Consider the following 27,655-nt stretch of genomic DNA (forward strand, 5'->3'; position numbering starts at 1 on the left):
CAAGATATGGTGTTGTTCATATGCATAAAATTGAAATAAAGATGCTTAAAGACCCTGATCAAACCAACCATCTTAGTTGCAGGCCAGACTTAACAAAGTGTTTCATATTCAATATTGATTACAATGTAGAAAGTTGTGCGATATTCAGTACCTATCTATCCAATGAAATTTCTAAACCTTCAAAATATAGCTGATCACATTTCCTTGTAATACAAAGAAATATTCGCTACGAAACAAATTTACCAATTCCAAGCGCGTTCCGCTAACTACCTAAATGCATACAATCAAATTCTGCATTCAGTTTACAACAATAGGGATTTATTGTAGAATTACGTGCGCGGCTAAACGTATGCGCTTACTTGTTGCTCGCCACGCGCCATGCAAGATGGCAGCGAATATTTTTTCGTGGCGAATGCGATTTTGGCCACAGCTTTGCGTGACGTAGCCGACCCAGTTAGGATAGCCAAGCAGTGCCACGGGCAGGGTATCCCCGAACTAGCGCCAATATCTATAAAACGGTGTAAAAAATACGAGTAATCGTCTGTTGGATTTGCCGCCAAAATTCTCGAGGTGAATGCGCTCCAGCTTGGCATTGGTCCTGTTGGAAGTATTCCTAAAGTCTAACGTGTTATGATAAGGGTTTGTTTGTAAACTAGGCTATGTTTGGTTGGCATTAGTGTTGATTGGATTGTTGTAAGTTTAGTGACCTGTGTCTATGGTTTCTTGAAGAAATAAAACGGGCTATGTCTGACTTTAGCTAAGTCTACCTTAAATTAGAAGAAGAAGACTTCCTTCTACTTCCCAGATTTAAAATTTTAATAGATCTAAATGATCAGCCCATACTTTGCATAGGGGGTTCGTCGCCGATCAGATTTGTTTTATTTTTGAAATGGGGTTAAAAACTGACGACGAAATGGAGATTGATTCGAAATCGTCTTATGTTGCTGTGTTGGTATATATTTATTAAATATTCATGTAACAACAAATTACATATAATATAAAATATCTAAATACGGTTACTAGTACGTTAATAATACCCCATTATGTTGTATAAGCAGATGATTTACGAGTGTACACGTAAATCATATTCCTTGTGAGCTTAATAATGCGTATCCAATACAGATCCATTCATATATTCAGAGCTCTTGTATATTTATTAGAAAAGTTCATTCAGACAAACAATCGCGTAAACTTCAAAATCATAGTCAATTGTTTAGCGATTTGCTCACTTTGCCAACATTCTTGCCATATTCAACTATCAACATTTTACTCTTATATTCAACGAATTCGCGCCTTATCGCAGACGCCATTTTGTATTTTCTATTTCCCGCGCTTTTTCATGTCTCCAACATGGCGGTCGTTTCGACGCATGTAATTCGCTCTGGTAATTTTATTTTTAGACTTTATGCCCGAGTTTTATTTTGTTTCCGTTATAGGCGCCTCTGTTCCAATTTTATTTGATAATTTAGAAAGAATGTCTGAAGAAGAAAATAATACAGATAGAATAATTGTTGTATATCGTATGTTACTTCGGCTAAAAAATATAGAATTTCAAAACAAATTTAGAGAGTTAATGAAATGATCAAATTAAAACAAAACTTCCTAAAAATATATCTTCCAATTCGTTTAATAATTAAAGATGTATTTAATACGCATCAGAAGTGCTTTTCATAGCAGCATTACCAGCAACGCAGTATAATAAAAAAAAAAAATCACTATTGCTTTTTCGTCAAAATAATAAAATACCTTAAGTACTTAATTTAAGTCCTGAATTATGAAAATTCTTGTACCGTAAAAACACACACTTAAAGAATTCATTTAAATAAATCGTAGGCATACTTACAATTACCGAATTTAAGAAAAAATATTATTTGAATTCATTCAATTCAAGAAGAAAGAATAAACTACGTGCTTTTTAATAAGTCAGCTAGAGTTAAGGGCTCCTGCATAGGGCATACTGAGCACAAATTCAAGAAATATTATAGGCTTCCTTGGCAATGAAGGCTTACTATAGTATAGTTTTTTTTTTATGGAATAGGAGGACAAACGAGCGTACGGGTCACCTGGTGTTAAGTGATCACCGCCGCCCACATTCTCTTGCAACACTAGAGGAATCACAAGAGCGTTGCCGGCCTTTAAGGAAGGTGTACGCGCTTTTTTTGAAGGTACCAATGTCGTATCGTCCCGGAAACACCGCACAAGGAAGCTCATTCCACAGCGTTGTAGTACGAGGAAGAAAGCTCCTTGAAAACCGCACTGTGGAGGACCGCCACACATCCAGATGGTGGGGATGATATCCTAACGTGTGGCGTGTCGTGCGAAGGTGGAATTCGGCGGCAGGAATTAGGTTAAACAGCTCTTCGGAACACTCCCCGTGATAAATGCGGTAGAAGACACACAATGAAGCGACGTCTCTACACAACGCCAAGTGATTGTTAATTAGATTGTAATTACAATAATTAAAAAAAGTAGATTGTAAAGAAGATAATACTGCATGGTTATATGATTTAAAAGACAGACTGGGTTTCTTATGGTACTTTCTTTCTAGTACACTTCTCAATGTCATAGCTCCTGTACGAACTACTGTATGACGTTGACAAAGTGTTGTAGCAATATGTTAGGTTATTGTCACTCCCTATGTAAAATAAATATATTTCTATTCTTTTCATATTTAATTTGTTGCCTACATGTAATTATTACTCTCAACTTATTACACAAATACACGTAAATATTTTATGCACTTTTGATATAAACTGTGTATATTTTATTGGGAAACTTAGTGATACGAACCATTTGATCTTTCTCTGTGAAATCACTCTGTATCTTTCTATGATTTGGCGTAGTGATTAGCGCAAGCTGTCGATAACAATGAGGTGAGGTGTAAGAGCATGGAAGTCTTGTTAATCTTAAGTACAAATAAATTGTCAGAGCAAACAAGCTTCTATCCATTTCATAGTTATAAGAGCGACACGATAAGTTGGTTCGATCAACAGTTTTGTTGACAGTAAAGTAGCGGAGAATCTCTTTGCGTACTCCGCAAAAACCACATATACAGTTCGTGAGGATTGCAATTTAGCTTGTAACCTGTAGAACAAAACTAGATATCAGCTACAGGTATTGGGTAAAACAGGTGTTCGAAACATTTTCACTAACACTAACATTTAAACACTTCTACTAACATTTTACCAGTGGGAGGCTCCTTTGCACAGGATGCCGGCTAGATTATGGGTACCTCAACGGTTCCTATTTCTGCCGTGAAGCAGTAATGTGTAAGCATTATTGTGTTTCGGTCTGAAGGGCGCCGTAGCTAGTGAAATGAAATGATTTATTTGTATGAATCGTGGTAACATAGTTGTTAACAATTGATAGGTGTACAGCATAATTCGCCAACATATCGGCATACAAATATTTGATTGTCAATATTGGACTTTTAATATTTATACGTCATTAATACACATTACATAGCTTTAATTCAATAAAATAAAATATACATTTGTTTTTGGTACACTTGAAAAATAACATTTAAATACTATTATTTTTGGATTTAATAATTTTGGATTGAAATTACTGGGCAAATGAGACTTAACATGTCTCTAGGTGACGAGCGCTTTTGTATTGTCGCTCAGAATATTTGTGTTTTTCAAGAATCTTGAGCGGCACTGCATTGTAATGGGCAGCGCGTATCAAATACCATCAACTGAACGTCCTGCTCGTCCCGTCCCTTAATTTTATTAAAAAAACTACAGTGACAAGAGATTGAGCCGTTCATAGAGTCCTATAACAGCTTTAATAAAATTTATATGTTATGACGAGATGTTTATATGGATCATAGAAAGATCTTTTTTATAAGAAAAACTGTCGAGACGTGCGAGACATCTGTAGGTCTGCCATATGCCCTACCCGTTAGAATATATTGCGTTGCTACGGCCGGTCAGGATTCTTGAAATCCTAATATTATGAATGGTGTTTAACTTGCGTTCGCCACTTTCACGTAAGATGTTAAGTTTCATTAGGTCTGTAATTTCATTAGCTACGGTGCACTTTAAACCGAAATGCAATGGCGTCTGCATACTACTAAGAGGCAAAAAACAGCCGCAGCTGTTGTACCTACCTGCCTAGCACCCTGTCCAAATGAGCCTTCAGTGGTGGTCTAACGAACTATATGCATACCACGCCAATCAGACAACATCTTTACCGATAGCAATAACTTATATCTTTAGACAAGGAATTACTTATTACTATTTTGATTTTATCGGAAAGGGATTTAACAATTTGAAAGAAGTTAAGGTACTCTCTATCTAGGTCTCATATCTGAGCAAACGCGTTTTCCTGAGTTTTCACAACTTTTTCCGTCAACAAATGGCTAAAAAAATCACGATATACCCAATGATATTAAAAAGTACTACAATATCATTGGATATACCAGTATATGATTTTGTCTCTAATGAAACGCCTATAATCACGAATATCGGGAAACTCATTAAACCTACAATCGTGGTAAATATTAGTGGTAGATATAGTGTTGTCGTGGGTCGTCGTTCCCTTCTCTAAAATCTGGTAGAGGAAAGCGATAGCTGGTCATTATCATCATAATCACCATCATGAATATTTAGCAGATTGTAGGTTTTTGGAATTTTCCGATATGCGTAATTATAAGCGCATCATTAAACTCGAAAATACTCAAATTGTCTTTAATATTGCTTGCGACCGTTTGCGCAAAGATTGAGGCGTATTACTTGAACTATGACTGAATGGAATTCAACAAACTCTTAATATTTCGGGGAGCTTGCCAAAATACATCAGGGAAAACCGCAATCAAATCGATGTAGCCGTGTCTGAGATTAGCACTTGCACAAGAAAACAGCCGAACCGACAAACGGCACAAATTCTGACAGGCTTACGATGTTATTATGTACTACCTACCCGGACAGATTTCATTCGGTCAAAAGTTAATAGTAAATATAATGCAATTACCAGTAACCCCTTTTTTATATCTCAATAATAATCGACGATTACATACATAAAAATTAGTTTCGTAGACTGCAATACTTTATAAACTTGATGATACTCATTCTAACGCTTTCCCGGCCGGTACCGCCGCAACCACGCTTCGTAAATAAGCCATTATTTCTCGTTAAAAGTAAAGGGTAGTTATTGTAGGTTATCCTTAAGAGATATTTATCACCCAGCACTTTTTTATAGGCCTTTTTAAGGTGTACAATATTGTCGTACATTATTTTGACCTATCTCCTAGGATACAGCCAGAATTTCTCAAAAAATGTGTTTATTGACGACATCATATTATAAACCTCTAAAATTATCAGTGTTTCTTTACTATAATATGCATGAATTATAAATATAAACCTTCCTCTTGATACACTCTATCTATTTAAAAAAAAAACCGTATCAATATCCATTCCGTAGTTTTAAAAATCTAACCAATACATAGGGACAGTCAGCGGGAAGCGACTTTGTCTTATACTTTGTAGTAATATTATGTTCGTCATCGTTAGATCACCGCACGTGTTTGAAACACTCGCACAAGATCGTATAAAGCTCAACGAATATCGATTAAAAACCTGAATCCGTGTATACCTGACCTTCGTAGTACGAATCCATGATTCATTAGGTCAATGGTAAAATTAAATATTTGGCAGAGTGAGCAGGGAAGCCCCGGCCACGTGGCCGCGGGTCCTGGCAATGTGCTTTTGGCAGAGAACACCGCTTCTGATGCCCAAGATATGTTTTGACTGGAGTTTGTTTATCAAAAACGTAAACGAATTTTTCATTCATTGGCTTTGTTTAGTTACGTCGTGTTAGGTGTTCGTACATAGGTACATTGCGTGGATCTTTTCGTTTGTAGTCTTTGATGATAAGGTTCACTGTTCAATGTTCAACTTTTATTTTACGAGGAGGTATTTTGTGAGCAAATCTGTTTTTTAAGGCGTGTATCAGGGCTTGTCATGCTCACTTAAATGCCACTGCTCGTGGCGATATCGTGGGGCGGATCGTTTCCTTCTCAAAGATAAGTGCGAGGGAAACGATTGCTGTTCCATGCGTCATGCTCGTAAACGGCCGCTGCTTCTAGTTCTTGGTGGTTCCTGTCTTCGTGGATTTTTATTTTGATTTTGTAAACATACCCGTTTTAAGTTTTTAGTTTAAATATGCTCGCATAACTTAACCTTTACTTTATTACAGTATGCGAATCGATACATCTACTGCACTCATTATTCTATTAAGTATTACACAAGTAAATCAAAACCTTTGAGTTATTTTCCATCATGGGCTTTTTTCCCCAATTCAATGGTTTCTGTGCCCTGTTTTGCGTGATGGGTTAGGCTCTTGCCATCCCCACTCCTCAAGATTAATAATCAAACGTCTGATGTCACCCATGACCTCGCACAGTCCTCGGTGATTCCAGGTTTTCCCCGACATGTAGCCTCACTCCAGCACTCCAGCGGCCATCTCTTCTACGTTAATTCAAAGGGACTCTGTGAACCTACAATAAACAGATGCTTATTAAAGGGCCGTGAACCGTTATTACATTAGTAATTCTACGAACTATGGAATTCTACGAGTTCGCCAAGTCACCATCTTATGAGGATGCCTCGTGTAGAGTCGAAAAATGTGTCCTTTTGGTTGAAGCAGAGTACGTTACCCATTGACCTGGTCTCTTGGTCGGGAGTTCAGCATGGACCGATTCTTTGGCAGAGGACGCGTATAACCCTTAACTCTAAGGCGTGCGGTTGATCTTTAGTTGCATTCTGCATATAGACTACTAATCTTATTTCAATCTTATCACAGCGGAATTGACACTTATTTTTTTATGACAATAAGGGACGAGACGAGCAGGACGTTGAGCTTTCGCAATGCAGTGTCGCTCAGGATTCTTGAAAAACGCAAAAATTCTGAGTCACATTGAGATATAAGATGTTAATTCTTATTTGCCCAGTAATTTCACTACCTACGGCACCTTTTAGAACAAAACACTGCTTCATGGCAGAAATAGGCGCCGTTGTACTATAATCTAGCTGACATCCTGTGCAAAGGTGCCTCCCACTAGTATTTTAATTATATCATTTAAACAGCTTAAAGTTCGTTCGTTCCTCTACAGTGCGAGAACGTTCTTCCACTTACAACTCATACCGTACGATTTTGGCCGGTGTTTCCGGGCCGATAGGACATGGGTACCTTCAAAAATAACGCGTACACCTGTGATTCATCTGTCGGTGATCATTTAATACCAGGTAAACCGTACGCTCATTTGTCCTCCTTCTCCATAAAAAAAGTCCACCAAACCTTTTTATGCAAAGAAGCACCGTCTACGATTACAAACGACACACTTAAACCTCCGAAACACTTCGACGAAACCACCAGCAATTTCCAAGAACGATCACTGAATTAAACATGTCCTTGTCCAGTTATAAATTGAATCTTGAAAAACATCAATAAAATGGCAATACAGCACGCAAGTTAAAAGGGTTGGCTGCAAATCGGTGACACATTTGCATGTTATGAATCAAATCACAACAATAAGACATTTCGTTTGGTGCGCGCTGTGAATACTTGATGTGTGACAGACGGGAGCGTATCATATTAACTACAATCTTGTATATTAATATTAACTATATCGATGATCCTATAAAACTTTATGGGCCCTACACTTCGATATATAGCTAGTACGTGGCATTTAGAATAAAGGGCATATGCTAAAAGGACAAGTGCGCAAAAGAATCAATAAATAATCTACGTATGCCATGATTACGGTTCCGTACTCGAATTGAAACCAACGGGTATCCTATTACTCAGTTCATTATGCTCAATAAAATGGCATTGCTTGCGGTAGAGTTGTGTGCAGGTCTCCATACCTCAAATATGAGTGACAGCTCATCAATGTCTCAACTTGTAAACAGGCGCTGCTTTTGGTGCCTGATCAACCTGTTAAAGTTAATAAATTACTATATTTGTTTAATTTGATTACTTATTATGATAGTAAATAATTCTTACAAAGAAAACTGATCATCATAAGGTTTTTACCCACGTTGTACAGAGACACAAGGTACATAATATTCCGAAAACCCGAAATCTTTAAGATGTCCCGAGTAAGTGCTATACGAACTCAAAGTCATGTCGTCTACATAATATTATAACGACGGTAAAAGAAACTATTGAACGAACGACGAGTAAAAAGATGGGAAACTATTTTAGACCACTTAATTATTAAGAACCTAGTTAAAATTCTCTTCACGAATCAGACATAAATTTTTTACTATTATTAATTATTATATTCAGAAACGAAAAGTCTACTATAACCTTCTTACTAAGAATAACTACTGTCAAAGCTGCATTTGCATGTCGCTTTCCAACCTTTTTGTACCCGGGGGTGTAAAAAGGGATTTATAATAAACTGGTCCAGCTATGTAAATTTAAAGAACATTCCATCTTCAAGGCTAAAGAGCTTCTATCAAAATATTTAATACAACTATCCTATATGGAAACTGAAAATCTACTTAAGGTACAAACCTAAAAATACATACATACACATAAACACAATACACACACTTTCACCAACATATACACACAATTAATACTTGTGTAGTTATTACTTTTAGTTTATTTCTTTATATGATTAGTTAAATTTTAGTAATCAGCTTGTTGTCACTAGCCGCTTGTATATCGTTATTTTCTGTGAATTTTACTATTTACCCCACGAGACAGGCAACGCCTAGTGTGGGGGTCAGTATAAAATGTTAATTTGTACATGCAAAGTGCGAAATAAATGATTTTGTATTTTTTTTTTTGTAATTAAACACATACACACAAACACATTTAATTTTTATTTACTATAATTATTATGTTTCATTTGTAATTGTCATTTGTCAAGGAATAACTGACCCCGAAGATATATCTTCTTCTTTTTAACTTATTCGGGATCAGAGGTCCACCCCTTTTGATATCACTGCAAAACCGTTTTTATAATATATTTGAAAACTGTAGAAGTACTAAACTAATAGCAACGGCAGAAGTTAGTTGTAATATTATTAATTAGACCACTAAACAATGAAGAATCTAGTTAAAATTTTCTTTACAAATCAGATATAGATACTATACTATTAGCAACAGTATCTAGACAAGTATAAATAAATACTTTACTATTAGCAACTGTAGAAGTACTAAACTATTAACAACGGCAGAAGTTAGTTGTAATATTTTAAGTAATAAAGTATTAACACACTTTCATCACAAGTTACTGGGCAATCGATATTAGGAACTTATTGAAACCATTTTAGACCACTAAATTATTAAGAATCTAGTTAAAATTTTCTTTACAAATCAGATATAGATACTTTACTATTAGCAACAGTATCTAGACTTACCTTGCCTTTGGGTTTATCTTTTGTTATGAATGCTTTTGTTGTAAATAATATTAACTTATTATTAAATACAATGTCTTTAAATTCGGTGGCATAAGCATTGAATCCAGCCGCCCTTGCTGAATAAGATGCATTTAATTTTGTTGCATGTTTTCAGGACGAATTCCATCCGTTCATAGAGGCCCTAATGCCTTTTGTCAAATCCTTTTCGTACACCTGGTTCAATTTACAAGCTGCAAAGAGGAAATATTATAAAAAACATGAAAAGCGGATGAGTCTCGAGGAGGAGCGGCACACCAAGTATGAATTACAGGTAAAATATTTTTTTTTTGTATAAGAGGGGGCAAAAGGGCAAGAGGTATACGTGATGAAAAGCGGTGAGGCAACCGCATCACATCTGGAACACCAGGTGAAAAGAGATGCGTTGCTGAATCTTCAGTTGGGAGTCTGATTCTAAAGGTCCCTAAGTCGTATCGGTACGGGAAAACTGCAGACGGTAATTGATCATACGAAGTGGGTTTAATGAGACAGACAGACAGAAACACAGAGATGATCCACATGATGATCACACACAGAAATTTTGCATTTTGACGTAATGTCCGCTAGTGAAATTCGCCTGTTGGTATCAACCCGAGGAGAACGGAATGAATAGTTATTGTTACTTCTATATAGTATCTACCAGTGGGAGGCTCTTTGCACAGGATGCCGGCTAGATTATGGGTACTACAACGGAGCCTATCTCTACCGTGTAGCAGTAATGTGTACGCATTACTGTGTTTCGGTCAGTAGCTAGCGAAATTACTGGGCAAATAAGACGTAACATCTTATGTCTCAAGGTGGCGAGCGCAGTTGTAGTGCCGCTTAAAATTTTTGGGTTTTTCAATCATTCTGAGCGGCACTGCATTGTAATGGGCAGGGCATATTAATTACCATTAGCTGAACGTTCTGCTCGTCTTGTTCCCTAATTGCATAAAAAAATCTACCTCTAATATTTTTGATTATAATTTCTAACAAAAATGGGGATTAAATTTTGATGATCGCTATTTTACTAACTTTGGCAGTTTATGATGCGTTGTTTTTTATTGCTGTTACTGAAACAGAGGCCAATTATATATGATTTAGGAAAATTAGCATCGCTTATTTATTTTATAATTTGTACTGAGGGTGGTCAGGAGTAAATTTCTCATAATTTACTTTATATTTATGTGATTATGAGGACAATCCGGGTCATATCACATGGCTAGTGAACATCACAGGAGGTGAAATTCCAGAAGCGTTACCGGCCTTTAAGTGTACGGGTATATGTGAATGTACCTAAGTCATCATGGAAATACGTCACAAGGAAATTCATTTCATAGTTTGACTATGCGTATTTTTTCAATGTTTCTTTAAATATTTGAAATACATATCAAGATCAACACGGGGCGACGTTATGATCATAGTCACCCCGCGATCATGACGTTCAATGTGGAAATATCGAGAAATTAAAAAATTCTCAAATCAATACAAACACCCCGTTCTATGGGCTAAATAGTGCTTAATACGACAGTTCTAAAAGTCTTACCACTGCGATTCTGAAACTAAAAAAGTTTCCAATTGAAATCTCCCTAATTTCAACTTAGGTTCCAGCAAATTCATGTTACGTCATCCGCTAAGTCAAAGTATATAAATTACTTGGATTTATGACAGGGGAAGAATGAGGGGTCTCGGGTAAGCGCATTGCGTATACTCTATAGCCGAATCGCTATGGTATTCCACAGACATTGTGGCGTGCTCGACTATTTCACTGCAGTAGTTTTCATTTCGAAAAACGTTACAGTATTTTTGTTGAGTGTTGGATTATCAAGTCACGTTACTCTTCTAGTTAATGGTAATTAAAGATTGACGTATTAATTGGTTACTAAAATGAATTTGGGCGCCTGTGAGATTGAAGATTTATTTGTTATGAGTATTTTAATGTGAAGTCAGTAAGGCTATTAAGTTTATCTGATTTCCGTCTGTTTGAATCCTACAATGCCTTAAGCCTTCGCAGTTTATAACCTTCTAGGGCTTATGTTATTTAAAAAAAAAACTCTTGACACGCAATCGCGAATAGTATGCATTTGAAAATAGGTTAGCTTGTGTATTAAAATATGTTAATCGCTTCTATATCACAATAACCAGCACAAAACAACCCAAGCCTTTATATATGTATATATATATATATATATATATACATATATAAGGCACAGGCATATATTCCATATATATATATATATTCCATGTGCCTGTTATAATATAATTGTACTATTCAAATATTTTTTCAAAATACAATTTAAAATCACTTATTGTTGTTATTGAACGTCAAAAACTACGATACTTTTAAATAAAACACTTTTTTAAGGATAAAAACGCGTGTTTTACATCTGATTACATTTTATTCGAGACGGGTTAAAATCGTCTTACACCTACGGCATCCAATAATCTCTGAATTAAAACCCAACACTGAACATTCCAAAAAATAAGAGGACATTGTCAGTAAATTTTGCCAATAACCATCTGTCTACAGCAAATACCACCTCCGAGGCAACAAATGGCGCATCATTTCATATTTAAAACTATGGCAAATACTATCTTGACTCGTTTCAACCGCAGTCTCCTGAAAATGTGCTCTGGAAAGGTCACGAAACGTCTGGTTAGCTAAAACAATAATAAAAATTTAAATTTTTACGCAAAATCTGATGTAAAAACACAGTTAAAATAACACGCGTTTTAATCCTTTAAAAAGTGTTTTACTTTAATGTGTACACTCGCGTTAACAAAGAAAATACTAACAACGAGATTTAAGAAGGTGTGTGTTTAAGGCCCTACGACAAAACTGAAAACTACATCGACTCGACCAGCGAATTAGCTCAGAAAAGCACTAGTCCACCCCTTATTGTGGCCACAGATTTCGTGATTTTCATATTTACATCACAAAAACAAGGAATTGCTTTATTAGGTTTAAAAAAATACACAACCATTGTTAACGTAAATGTTCACAGAACAAAGAGCCCCAGCTCATGTTCAGATCATTAAATGAATTTAAAACTCTTACTAAGAAATTGTAATTAATTTACCTTTTTTATTATTTTCTAATTTCTTATTACTTAAGTTGAGAGTCTGCAGTGTAGGACTAGATTATGATTTAGCAATCACTTATGTAAAAAATAATGGTGCTAGTAATGTTATTTATGGTCATGTTAATTTATATTTCTTACAAGTGCTGATCGGGGTAATGTGTTGCCATATAAATTAAGTACCTCGCTCATTGAATGAATTGTCATAATATGTAGCGAAATGTCATTTGTATTGCGAATATATGGGTGTTTCTAAATAAAAAAATAAAGGTTCCGTATAAGTAATCACCAATGTATTTTATACTAAACGTTTCTTCGAAACACGCTGCATCTAATGGTATAAATATTGTTCCGATCAGTTTAGTAGTTTTGCAGTGTAACCGAACAGAAAAAATGGCTCACCATTTATAAGTATAGATTTTAAAAAGAGGTCAAAAAAGAATACGCGCCGTTTGTTTTTTTCCTGAGTGTGCCATTTTTTTCTAAAGCGATGGTAGAAAACCAAAAAAATCAAAATATAAAATAAATGCCAGAGTAAAATTAACTCAGAGCATTGAGTCAGCAAACAGCTATAGATGTCGTGGTTATCGGTTACTGTAGAAGCCCTTAGAATGTCACAGCTCCTATATTCAGTCCTACGTAACCGCTAAGATATGGAGGTGGCCACAATCAGTGGTAATTCCAATAGGAACCAACATGTAGGTTCTGTACCACAACAGCGGCGGACTGCACTAAACTAACATAACAATATACTTGAGAATTAATTAACACAGCCTAGGCAAAGCCTCCGAAAGTGATCGAAGTTGTACAAGATTGCTTCAGTTTAGAATGTGCTTAGAGTTAAGTTATGCGTCTATTTGAACGTGTTGACTATGTATACACAGTTTTAAGGTTGAATTGTTTTGACAGATTATTATATTGTTCTATACCTATCTTGTTTATTTTTAAAATACGAGTACCTTTTTTTTTATAAAGTGGATTCTTACTCCTTAGTGAGAAAAGCTGTGGGTAAATGTAGCCTTTGTACTGCAGCTATGCGGCTATTCGTGATAATTGTAACCTAGGAGTCATTAAGAGCAAAATTTATAGAAATAAACATATAAGATGCCTCAGAATAAATTCTTGAAAATGTTATGTATGTACATAGGCACCTAAGTGATTTTCAATAAATTGTAGTAATCATAATGTTAACACCAGGAACGAACATGAACTTAACATGCGTACTACGTTTTTAAGACGAGTAGTAAGCCTTGTGTTGAGGGATGTATATGCTTTTGCAACATGATCCCAGAAATGTACGAAATAAATGTGGTACGAAATTCAAAGGATTTATTGAAAGACGTTGATGTGGTACTATAACATAAATGACTTTCTTTATGGTACCACGAATAAATGTAATTGTATCGAATTATTATTAATAAAAGAAGCCCAATGTTTCTTGCGCTCGTTCTTCTCAGCGTAAATTTCCGAATGGGTGGTGGTTTTTAACTTTCAATAAGTGATTTCATTTCTAAACAGATTGTTATTTTTAAGTGTTTGTTAATATGCAATTATTGGGATTGAGAAAGTTATCAACAGTAAAGTAGATAGAACTACAACCTGAGAGTTAACAAGATGTACCATGATATACGGTCGATGCGTCGCTCGGACGGTTGGCTCAGTTGGTAAGAGCGCTCGGACAAAAACCGAGAGAGTACAAAAATTTTGATACAAATTACATTTGTATGATTTCATATTCAATTTTGAATAAAACATTTGAATCTGAATTTGAAATAATATCGTAGTCAGTAGTAATAACTACTGACTCACAACATCACAATGATTCTGGTTCGATCCTCGCTCGTAACGTACCGATGTGTTGCCAGTTTTTGAATTATTCTTGTTTTTCGACGTTTTAAAAGGTCGGCAACCTTTCCGTAATCCCTCTGACGTTACAAAAGAGTATGACCCGTATGTATTCTCGTTTGCCCTCTTCTCCGTAAAACAAGGTATTCTGTGTGATAAGTTTGAAAGTTGCAAATTAGACGTCAACTTAAACCTTTAGATAAATGTAATCCCTACTAATATTATAAATGTGAATGTAAGTTTGTTTGTTACGCTTTTACGCCGGAGCTACTAAATCGATTTTAATGAAATTTGGTACAGCGATAGACTAAAGCTTGGGAAAGGACATAGGCTTCATTTTATCCCGGAAAAATCCATGGCTACCGCGGTATTTGTAAAAAACTGAAATTCACGTCGATAAGTTTTAACTATGCCAAAAGTAGATTTAGTTTGCCATAGCAATCTTCCTTGAAATAAGAATCACATAATATGTTGTGAACGGGAGCGAAAACGGGAACAGGAACTGGAATAGGTCATGAGATAATCTTCAATTCCAATCTTGCCTATTTTTTTTTAAAAGACCTTTTCCTACGCGGACGAAGTCGCGGGCATCAGCTAGTTGTATATATTTATTTAAATATTTTAAAACCACAGTTATGCATTATTTTATCATATGTAAACATGAATAATATAATGTAAATGACGACTTTGTCATTTTTTATTCACTTTATTTTTTTGAATTATAATTGATTAACATTGCTTGAGTGACTTCTTTATTCATAATTTTAATAAATATCAATATTCATGAATGGTGATGAAGTGGGTTGTCGGTCATTACTCATTAGAAACATTTCAAAAGCTAGATATGAGTAATATATTCGTATATCAATAAAGCGATAAATATACCAACACATGCTCTATCGAAGATCATAGAAGATCGAGGCAGCCGAGTGCTTTTAGACTAAAAAAAAATATATACACGTAGCTGTGAAAGCTACGTGTTTCCTCGAGGCATAAATAGAATAGGGAAAGCCCAGGCCCCAGGGTGTCGTAAGAGTCGACTAAGGGCATTTGCCAGTGGGAAGGTCCTTTGCACAGATGCCGGCTAGATTATAGGTACCAAAACGACGCCTTTTTCTGCTGCGAAGTAGTAATGTGTAAGCATTACTGTGGTTCGGTCTGAAGGGCACCGTAGCTAGTGAAATACTGGTTAAATGAGACTTATGTCTTAAGGGTGCAATTGTACTGCCGCTCACAATTTCAGGGTTTTTCAAGAATCCTGAGTGGCACTACATTGTTATGGGCAGGGCTTATCAATTACCATTAGCTGAACATCCTGCCCGTCCCGTCCTCTATTGTCATAAAAAAAGCCTGTATTTACCAAAATCCTATGAGGAAAAAAATAAATAATTGACTCTTGCGAGTTTCATACAAAAAGTCCTGAAGAACCTTGGAGCTTGATGCTTATTGTCGATATAACAGGACATACACTAAATCAAGTCCTACAGTTATAGTGGCTCAATTAATACGTTTGCTGTTCCGATACGCATGCATGAAAAGTACAGACAGATCCACTACAAAATACCTTCTAATGTTTTCACAGAAAAAAAGGACAAATTGTACGCTCATGGCATCAAAGAAACTTCACAAAAAAAAAATCGGAAAAGTGCAACGTTGGGCTCATCCAGCGTCAGTCATGGTTTGGTGGAGAGTGTCTTATCAAGGGTTCACAAAGCTTCATTTTTGTGAAAAAGGAATAAAGACAACCAAAATGTATCAAGAGGTTGTCTAAACCGTATTTTGAAACCTCCACAATATGTTCTTTAAGAATATGTACCTTAGACATTCCAGCAAGATTTTGCCCTGAAGACGAGGCACGAAAAACTACCCAACCTTTTATATGGAAAAAATTACCATTTCATATATATAATAAAAGATAAACGCGTGTACAGTCAGGGTAACATGACTATAAGTACTCACCGCCACCCATATTTTGTTGCAACACCAGAAGAATCGCTTTTTTTAAGGTTTCCATGTCGTATCTTTTACAGAAACACCACGCATCAAGCTCATATTTTCATAGTTGGATTGTACTTGGAACAAAGTTCATTGAAACCTAAATATACGTAGATTTGAGAAAGTGGAGTTAGACCGGTACATCAGTTGTAACGACATAGCTCATGATGATGATCCAATTGGATAAATCTATGTGCACAAAAAAGCTCGTTAATTAGGTGCCACATGAAAAAAAAACCTAAAGAACCCTGTACTCATTTGTAATTATTTATTGACACGTAATGAAACGGAATAGTTTTTGTAGAGATTTATGACTGGCGATGAAAAGTGAATCACGTACTACAAACACGTCCGAACAGGGCCGTATCGTTCAATGGTTGCCTAGGCTTCACAGACTTTGGTAAAACACGGGTTAACTTGCAATAAGCTAAAACTGTGGGGTTGACATATCGTTCCTTATGAACTTTAAGTGCCGGGTAGTACCATCGATTTTAATCTCTACTGCAAACAACTAATGAGTTAAAAGTAAGAAATTAGGAGAAAGCGGCCGCGTTTTCGTTGAAAAGTTCTACAATTTCTACAGCAACAGGAGCATGTCGCAGGCTACAAGATGGCAAAAAGTCGTCGAATAGATAGTAGAATGAAAACTGTAAATAGCACATATTTACAGTTTTCATATAAAATCCGAAGTAACTATCTTTAACTTTTTTTTCCAACCAATAATATTGTAAATGTTATTACTTTATGAATAAAGAAAAATAGTTGTCATTTGTATTATTAACCATGCCTGGATGACGTTTTAACTTCTGTCGTGAAGTCCGCACATACCGTTATTTCCATTGTATGAATCAATTTCAATGATGAATTTAAATTTCCAGAATGAAAAAGCAGAAGTAAAGCAGAAATGGGCATCAAGACTGCTGGGAAAACTACGGAAAGACATAACTCAGGATTGCAGAGAGGACTTCGTGCTGAGCATAACAGGGAAGCGGCCGGCAGTTTGCGTCCTGTCAAATCCAGACCAGAAGGGGAAAATGAGAAGAATTGACTGTTTGAGACAAGCTGATAAGGTAACTAAAGCTGTTATATTATAAAACAAGCAATCCTTTTTTAAATAATTTTTTAATAATCTCGCAAATTTGTTTAATAATTTCGATTAAACACTGAGAGAGGATTTCTTTATGTTAATATATCTATATGGGTATGTTTACTGCCAAAACATGATTTACTAAGTAGTAAAGGTTCTTCGAAAGTAAGAATCGGATTTTTTTATTCGTTGAATTAAATTTAGTATCTTACTAGATACTTATATCATCTAATATCATCATCAATTGCACGGGATAATCATCAGACACCGAATGAAGCTCCTCAGTCTTCCAGTTATGTCATTTATCTTGGAAATGTTGGTTAAGAAGTTCTCAAGATTTTTATGTAATATACTACATAGGATGTTAGGGCCGAGTGCCGTTCTCATCTCTGAGTAAGTGCGGTAAAAGTCATTTACCAGTCGGTATGTTTCGGGTCTCTCTCTTTCTTCACGGAAGTTACCACACTCTTTCACATTTTTGCGGCAGCCATTTTGTTTATTAGCAAAGCTATTTGGCTTTTTGGTTTGAAATTGATACGTCAATCAAATACATTGAATACCCATACAAAATTCGGTTTATCTCTTACAGATAGGAATAGATAGTAGAGATTTTATTAATTATTATAAAGCCGTTGCGGCCAGCCCCCCAGCGGACCCGGCCTGATGTCGGATAGTAGTACTTACTGTCTGCCTTTCTAAGTGCTAGAATTCACAACACACATGGCCTACAACAGGTTACAGCAAAACAGCTCACGCTCCAGCCCGTTATATAGTTATTTAGCAATTACGACTCAACAATTTCGTCTGTTAGGTTGCACCCAGGCGGCATGCACCCCCATTCGCGGTAGTCCACAGATGTTTCGCCCATTCAAACCGGAATCGGAGATCAGGACCCAGCCTAAACTGGCCGTCTCCTAATTGAGAGATATGCTACGCATGAACATGGATAACATATATCCCCGACTTAGTCCTATAGACACCTAGCACCAGGCCACTACAATGATTTCAGTATCGTGAATCACTAGTTATCTTATGTATCTCTCTCTATTCAGTCCTTTAGTGCCGAAGTTGCGATTCCCTACTATTCAGCCGAGTCAGCAGACCAGAGCAGCAGACCATATTCCAATCGCCCGAATAGGCGGTCTTACGTCAACTGGTATCTATGATCTTCAGGTGTTTTATTATCTGGCCGGTTTAATGTGCTATTTTTCAGCCATAAGGTTTGTTTAGTTCGTCTTTTCCTAAAAAGAAGGATTTCTCCAAGTTGTCAGGTTTCTGGGTACCACAAAGCAAGATAGAAATTAAGAGATCCCAATATAACTATGGTGGTCAGATGTGGTCTTTACCAGTGGGAGACTCATTTGCACAGGAAGCCGGCTGCATTATTGGTGGTACCCATACTCGCCTATTTCTGCCGTGAAGCAGTAATGTGTAAACCTTACTGTGTTTCGGTCTGAAGGGCGCCGTAGCTAGTGAAATTACTGGGCAAATGAGACAACATCTAATGTGTCCAGGTGACGAGCGCAATTGTAGTGCCACTCAGAATTTTTGGGTTTTTCAAGAATCCTGAGTGCATTGTAATAGGTGGGTCGTATCAATTACTATCAGCTGAACGTCCTGCTCCTCTCGTCCCTTATTTTCATAAAATAAACAAATATTTTCCAACTAGTCTGAATATTTAGAAACGTGCTATTGTATGATTTCTTTTAAATTTCAGGTTTGGCGTCTAGATCTAGTAATGGTGATCCTATTCAAAGCGATACCTCTAGAGAGTACAGATGGTGAACGCTTGGAGAAGCATCCAGAATGTACCCAGCCAGGGCTGTGTGTGAACCCCTACCACATCAACGTGTCCGTACGGGAGCTAGACCTGTACCTCGCGAACTTCATCAATAGCTATGGTAATGGGAGCGACGGTCTACCAGGTCTCTCGCTCAGTTATTGCATTTTACCACAACCATGTCACGCTATGTTGGTCATTTTGGCAAATTTCAGTAGTGACGACATTATACAGCAATTCACATAAAGATGTATGTCAGATTTTAATAAAATCTCATGACTCCTAACGTCAAAACGGCTAACATAACGAGCAAATAGATATGTGTGTTGCTATAATTAATTCATATGATATACTAACCCCGTCAATTAAAAAAAATATTCCTTTAATTTATATACATTTGCTTACAATACCCAAATCACAAGTTTTAGTTGTCTTATTACTGAAAAGGACATGCATCTACCACTATTTCAAAATTCAATAAAATAATTGGCGCCACTAGCAATGTTGAACAAGAACTCTGTGGAGCGGAATCAATTTTATTTTTGTAAGCTATCCAGTTATCCAACTCATCTGCAGTTATCCAAAAAGTAATAAGATAACGATTCCACAGGATGGGTTACATCTAGTAATTGGTTCATAAAAACGGGGCCATAATATTATATTATTATATTTAAGAATTTACGAATCCGTAAAATAAAAGAAATATAACTATAAGCTAATGTAATCGTATTTATGCAGAATATTAGTTCAGAGGATACAAAATACTTCTACTACTTATTTATTCCTATATGCAGTATTTTGCATCTAAAAAACACTTACAATTATTAGAGATATATTTCTAAAACAAAAAGAATTATAAAGATTTAACCACCAGAAAAATACTCTCAAACCATAAAAATTAGCTTGCCTTCTTACTCAGTGGATACAAAAATCTGTGCTCAAGTATAAACTGGCAAATCGCAAAATAGTGCAGTTGTTATCTTAATATTAATTAATTTAAAGTTGACGATATAAATAATGCTATCGACATGGTAAAATACGATTTTCAGCGTAATAAATAAATTCAAAAATATTAAGTCCTTATATAAGCGCATGCTTATAATCGACACGGCGTGCGTAGAGTTAGCTAAAATAAAATTTTGAAATGTCAAAATTAAATATGCAACACACTCTTTGACCAAAAGACCTCAGTTACATCTGCCCTACACTTAGTCATAGTATGATCCTTGTATTAATAAAATTGATTACAGCAACATATAGATTTGTTTATACCATAGACATACAATATATTAGTGTATAGACGATCAGCATGCAATTGAAAAGAACATTACTAATTGAGATACAGCAAGATAGGAAAAAGAAAGCGAACTGTAACTGTCTTTCATTGAAAAGTCGTAAACAGTAATCCACACTTGGAATTTGCTCATTAGTACATATTTGAATATTAAATTAGCCAAGGGACACATTGACAAATTAAAATTGATCACGCATGAACGGGTTGCGAGATCGTCTTATACACTAGTATATTGTAAATCTATGGTAGTAACTGAGTTGTGAAAAATTCAATCAATAAACTTTATATTAAGTCATCGTATATTTCATATACTTATAAGTACTGATTTTTTGATTTAGAAACTTTGTTATTTAACTACACCTTGTAAGAGCCGCAAACGTTAGTTTTTATTGGAAGCTATGTCAACATATTGCCTCATACATATTTCACCTATTCTATAAGCACAAGTGCTTAAAATATTCGCCGATGTTTTGATTTAGTCGAGGATCCAATGCATGTCATCTAGACGGCATAAATGTTAAAGAGTATGTATAGAGTTGCGAATGTTTCAGATATTCTAAGCGGTTCCCTTTCGCCCCACACGCCTAGAGACAAAGAGAACGAACACGAGGCAAAAAACAAAGGTAAATCGTGTCGGTGTTGTGTCGTGCGCGTGTCGCGTCGGTCACTGAGAATGAAAGCACGTTACTTGCCTTCCCACTGAACGTTACTTCAGATTCAAAGTAGTTTGCATGAGTTTGATACTTTTAATTGTCTTATTGACTTTTAATTAATATTATATTAACTATTATTTTAAGCTTTCTCTTAAAAGCTTTGCTTTACAACCATCCTTGCAACAAAACTAAAAATAATATGTTTTTACATTCATTATTGTGTCTGTGTAATTTCTTAGCCTTTATCTATGAGATTTTGAATATATAATATTTCTACCCTTGCAGTAAAATTATATAATTTAGTAGCGGCTTTTTCTTATTATTTTTTCCGACTGTATTTATAGTCCATAATATATGTTTCCAAAATATTTACTTAAGTATATTAAAAAAAAACCGAGAGAAATATAGCGATTATGTATTATAAAATATAAAGGTATTATTATTAATTTATATATGAAGCACTCAAGTCTACCAAAACAGCCCAAAACAGCCATGATCAGCCATAAAATATAATCTGTATGTTTGCATTATTAAGTTGCTTTTAAATTTAATCTTTATAAGCTATATATGCCAATGATTTATATAAAACTGACTATGCCGCAGTGATGAATTGTTTTTTTTTAGTAACATGGCGGCCAATTTGTTTAGTCTTATCTATAAACGTATGTACCAAGCCAGTCATTAAGGCACTCAATTTATTTATCTTATTGACTTGATACTTTTGTCAATCAAAATCATTTGAATTACTACCTACTCATTAATTTGATTAAATCTTTAATTCGTTCCCGGTTATTAGGAATGAATTAACGTCATTTTATTGACATTGAATGAAAATCGGCATTGGTTTCATGCTATTGTATGATTTGCTTATGGCTTTCGAAATTTTTTTTATTCATTCTCAGCAACCGTCGTACCCCTCAATCGGTGTTCCCTGCACTAAAATTAGTCTGTGTTTAGTATTCATTGGCTTGCACTACCACTGCTTGTGTTTGGAACAATTGATCGGTTTAAAATTTTGTAGTTTGTGTTCCTTCTCTTTAATTGTCTATGTTTTTCTGTAGATTAAAAATCTGATTGTCTATAGTTTTATTGAATTAGATAAAAGAGAGAGTAATGGATACCTTGACATATGACTGATATTTGAGTACAACAAAATATAACAACAAGTATATTCTTTTTTATTGCCAAAATACTTTCATTATATTAAGTGTCAAGCTATCCATATTTCAACAAAGTTACAAGAACCAATAAGATATATTTTTTAATATTATTTAAATATTGGTCACACTAGGAAATAATCGTATTTACAATAATCAATTTGAATAAATAAATATAGGACTTAACAAAGTTCTGAAAGACTAAGCACTTTGAGAATAGGTACTGCGATTTTTCTAAAACAACGTTAAGTACCTATTCCACACATTGATCAATATATACTATTTCTAGTCTAGCTATAAGGTCTGTTACAATTAAAAATTCATTTATTTTTTATGACGTTATGTAATCTTAACAAAAAATATGTATATAATTATAGAAGTCTCCGCAATAAAAAATAATTCTGTTGAAATAACTACCTTCGGCTTTGTATCCATAGATCCGGTGCGAGTTTACATCACTTTTTGGTCCATATTAACAGCCTCTTTAGTTCTCCATATCTCTTCTCTTTTATGGTCAAAGACATCCATGTCTTAGTATGTATATCGATAGTACGGTATAGGAATATACGACTTATAGATTTTGAATTGTCTTTTGACCTGTACTTTCCCCGGGGCGTAAAAAGAATAGTGGAGTTCCAGGCCCAGGGTGTCGTAAGAGGCGACTAAGGGCTTTTTAGAAGTGGGAGAGTCACGTGGTACCGGCTCTACCAGAGTCGGAGAATCCCTCCCCGAGCATCCTCGCTCGGGCTGCCAGTCGTATTCTGGGGGGGGGGGGGCAGAACCGCGCATAACCGAGGACAAACGAGGCAGTAACACTTAAATTTAAACGCCGTCCACCACCACCTTGCGATGGCGCAGCCGGCCTTGTGTTTCCTTACGAAGTCCCGTCGTCATATTTAACGTACCCCGGGTACAAATTTTTTATTGCCGGTATTTTTTTCCTCATGCCGGGGTATGTGTGTACGTTAGGGAGGATATCTGCTGTCGCCGTCTCGGCAATTTTGAGGGTAGAGACCTGTCTACTCTCTGGCTCCGTGTAGATTTTGAGGACCGCGTCCGTATCTATGCGTGTGTCTACAGGTCCCATAGTGGTAACGGAGAAACGGATCACCTCATGCGCTGCGTTCAAGCGACAATTGACGACGTGCTTGCACAGATCCCCTCCGCTGAAGTCGTAGTCTTAGGTGATTTCAACGGGCACAATGCCGAATGGCTTGGATCACGGACCACAGACTACGCAGGGCGATCTGTGCATAATTTTGCATTGGCGTATAGTCTGTCCCAATTGGTTGAGTCGCCAACGCGGCTCCCGAATGTGGATAGCCACATGCCGTCCTTATTAGATCTTCTGCTGACTACATATCCCGATAGTTACCAGGTCCAACCATTGCCTGGTGAGGAGTGTAATGCCTATCCGACGCCAACATCGCAGACCACCAGCGACCCACCGCGTCTGGCACTGCAAGTCAGCAGATTGGGATAGGATGCTTTATTTTTTTGCATCCTACCCTTGGGGCAAGGTTTGTTTCTCTTCGGATGATCCTAGTGCCTGCGCCGTATAGCCGATGTGATACTACAGGGCATGGATATTTTTATACCAAACTCTGTAGTACCGATCGGTGGCAGATCACAGCCCTGGTTCGATGCGTCAGTTAAAACAGGCGTATCGAACTTGGGTTGCGGCGCTGGGCTCAAAGGATCCGAACTACGTTCTTAAGAGGAAATATAACAGTGCCTCCAGATTTTTTAAGCGGAAAATCGCCCGTGCGAAGTCGAAGCACGTCGTCGAAATCGGCGAGCATCTTTCCAGTTACCCGACCGGAACACGCAAGTTCTGGTCGTTGTCGACAGCTGCTCTTGGTAACTTCAACCAGCTGTCCCTGCCGCCGTTGCAGGTGAGGAATGACACCCTGGCCCATACGGCAAAAGAGAAAGCCGATCTCCTGTGCGCTCTTTATGCCTCCAACTCGACTCTTGACGACAACAGAAAAACACCACCGACCATCCCGCGGTGTCATAGCTCTATGCCTGAAGTACAGTCCAGACAGAAAACTGTTAGGCGAGCTCTGTTTTCGTTGGACGCCAGGAAGTCAAGCGAGCCGGACAGCATTTCTCCAATCGTGCTAAGAACGTGTGCCCCTGAGTTGACGCCGGTACTAACGCGTCTATTCCAGCACTCATATACAAAAGGCGTAGTCCCTGACTCATAAATATCAGCCCTTATCCATCCGATCCAAAAAAAAAGGAGGCAGTTCGGATCCGGCAAACTACAGGCTTATTACTATTACCTCCCTGCTCTCCAAAATCATGGAGAGCATAATTAGCCGCCAGCTCTTGGTATACCTAGGGGTCACGACCAATGACAACGACAGTACGACTTTCGCCATGGTCGGTCGGCAGGTGATCTTTTGGTATACCTAACACATAAATGGGTGGCGGCTATTGAAAGCAAGTGGGAAGGCCTGGCAGTTAGCCTGTATATAGCCAAGGCCTTTGATTGTGTATGGCACAAGGCGCACCTCTCAAAACTTCTATCATTTGGGCTTCCCGAGAGCTTATGCAAATGGACCTCCAGCTTCCTCACTGGGCGCAGCATACAGGTCAGTGTCGACGGTTATTACTCGAACCCGAAGCCCGTGAACACTGGAGTGCCCCAAGGCTATGTGCTATCTCCCACACTGTTTCTTCTGTTTTTCATTTGTTAGACACCTCTAACATACATTGCCGGCCACACATGGACTATTGCTGTCATTTCTTGTCTGGCGCACCCCAGTATCAGCTCGATCCATTTGAACGCGTGCAACGTAGAGCAGCTCAAATTGTCGGGGACCCAGTGCTCTGTGAATGGCTGGATCACTTGGCGTTGCGTAGAGACATCGCTTCATTGTGTATCCTCTACCGCATTTATTATGGGGAGTGTTCCAAAGAGCTGGTTCACCTGATTCCTGCCGCCGAATTACACCTCCGCACGATACGCCACAAGTTAGGATTTCATCCCCACCATCTGGATGTATGGCAGTCCTCCACAGTGCGGTTTTCAAGGAGCTCCCTTCCACGTTCTACAAAGCTGTGGAATGATCTTCCTAGTGCGGTGTTTTCGGGACGATACGACATGGGTACCTTCAAGAAAAGCGCGTACATCTTCCTTAAAGGCCGGCAACGCTCCTGTGATTCCTCTGGTGTTGCAAGAGAAAGTGGGCGGCAGTGATCACTTAACAACAGGTGACGCTCGTTTGTCCTCCTTTTCCATAAAAAAATGTCTTTAAAATCACCATACACACTTGGTGCATTATAATATCCTATTCCATAATTATTTAATATTAACATCGAAAAAAGTTTATGAAATTGCTGGATATTATGAAAGTAAACGCGAGAAATAAGTAATAAATAAAATAAATAATAACTAGAATTTTTTAAATTGTAACAATATTTATGGCAAGACTAGTTACTAATGCAATGTATGTTTTTAATACAAAAATGACATAAATATATTATTTGACGAATGCAGTATTTTTTGATCTTACGTTTCGTTATCTTTTGCATAAACCGGTGTCTGGAGGATTAAAAATATCGCCAAGGAAAAAAAAAGCCTAGTGTGATCATATTTTTATAAATTGACACAGTTGGTAAGGAATAGGATAGACGGAATCTATATTATTTTAATATTATTAGAACGTTCACGTGAAACCTGTGTCATATGCAAAATAAATACAAAAGGTGGGTCAACTCCTTTGTTGTGCTGCTATACACATGCAACGCTGTCCCGACGTCTAGTTGTGAAAAATATGCAAGGGTTGTCACAAACACACAGGTGTTAAGCATATTCACACTAAAAAAGTTTTAATTTGATAAATAACTAGCAAACTCGTGATGTAGCACTGATCGTGTTTGTGAACTAATTTCATCTACCGGAGACGCACAACCCTAACTCCTTCGTTATCGCCCGTTGTTCTGTCTAGTGGCCTAGTTGAGTCATTACGTGTGTTTATGACACATACATTTATGTGTCACCTTCCAATCGATTAAAATTATGTGATATTTTAATATTCCGATGGCCAACGAACCATTGTATACAAATATACAAAGGCGGTGAAGTGCAGAATCGACGTTTTAGTTTTAGTTAATAATGGCGCTTTCAAGTGATCATGCCCGTACATTGCATAGATAAAATGAAAGATGACTTTCACACTTGTTTTTAACTAACTTGACGAAGCTAGCAGATACTAAACAGTTCTACCTGAATTTGTTTTAGAATTCCATTTCCACCTCTTCCTTTATCAAATAATAACTCAATAGCTTCCCTGGAACCACTGCAAGAAATTTCTTCACGGTATCTCAAATTAAAATTATCTTGTTTCTTTTCTTCTCTATTTAATCATCTCGAATTCTCTGCACAATGCATACCTTTAGTACTTCTGCATGTTGCATTTCTTCCATTTTCTAAAGCATTACAGTGATAAATTATTCGTTACCATTGATTCCGAGGGGTTCAAGCGAAGCATCTACACATCAAAGTGATGATATATCACAGCCGTATTGCATTACAAGACGTAACATATGATAATAATACGATACGATTTTGTACTAATCAAGCATGGAGTGTGTAAATTTAGGTTTTAATATAAGTGTATAAGTTTAAAATAATTGAAGTAATAATTGGTCAGCAGCATTGATTTGTGGAACTGGACTGGTCATTTAATTGATGATTGATGAATGAATTTATACATTTTGTGCCGTCTATGCTATTCTTTATTGTCTAATAGTTCATCATCATCTGTTGGTGATACAAATGAATTAATTCAGCTTCACTTTTTAGATTCAATTACTAAATGAAAAGATGCGTCTTTATCATTAATCAACGATATACCTCTTACATATTTCTTTATATAAGAGGTTGCAAACGGGCAGAGAGTCACGAATTTAACTCTTTTCAAAAACTTGGACTGATCATTTTCCACTATTACATCCCAAATTGTGCAGCAATATTTCAGATAATCTTCTAGACTTATAATATATTTCAAACCAAATAATCATCGGTTGGCTTAAAAAAGATCACCATAAGACGTTAACTCGCCCTATTAATGGCTGTGACAGTTATTAATATAAAGATATAAATCGACTGATGATTGTATAAAATGCTACAATTATAGCTATGTGCCCACGAAGTATCCGAAATTATGAATTTGAATGCGAACATAACATGTTCAGTTGTTCTTTCTCTCTTGGCTTCATTTATAGCATTAATCATGTCTTCAATATTTTTATTACATTTAAATTCTACACTTCTGGCGCTCTTACTGCAACTAGAGTGAAAACATGCAAATATTAATGAACGATACGTAAAGAATAATTATTCTCAAGGGTGCCAGGTG

The 27,655-nt window shown here is 36.6% G+C and overlaps 1 protein-coding gene across 14 annotated transcripts in view; it reads left to right on the forward strand.

The window, feature by feature from the left end:
- The window catches only part of LOC126970147 (nuclear factor 1 B-type), a 92,659-nt gene that overhangs the window by 50,077 nt on the left and 14,927 nt on the right, over positions 1 to 27,655 (forward strand). For 8 of the 14 annotated variants that reach the window (XM_050815898.1, XM_050815901.1, XM_050815897.1 and 5 more), the window contains exons 2-5: positions 9,532 to 9,687; positions 17,191 to 17,382; positions 19,117 to 19,324; positions 21,025 to 21,096. In XM_050815898.1, the coding sequence (XP_050671855.1) occupies positions 9,532 to 9,687; positions 17,191 to 17,382; positions 19,117 to 19,324; positions 21,025 to 21,096 (628 nt within the window). The remainder of the gene's footprint in view (positions 1 to 9,531; positions 9,688 to 17,190; positions 17,383 to 19,116; positions 19,325 to 21,024; positions 21,097 to 27,655) is intronic. The other 6 variants (XM_050815910.1, XM_050815900.1, XM_050815903.1 and 3 more) reach the window with 3 other exon arrangements.

Source organism: Leptidea sinapis, chromosome 20 (genome assembly GCF_905404315.1).
Source record: "Leptidea sinapis chromosome 20, ilLepSina1.1, whole genome shotgun sequence".
In the NCBI taxonomy this organism is placed as follows: Eukaryota; Metazoa; Arthropoda; class Insecta; order Lepidoptera; family Pieridae; genus Leptidea; species Leptidea sinapis.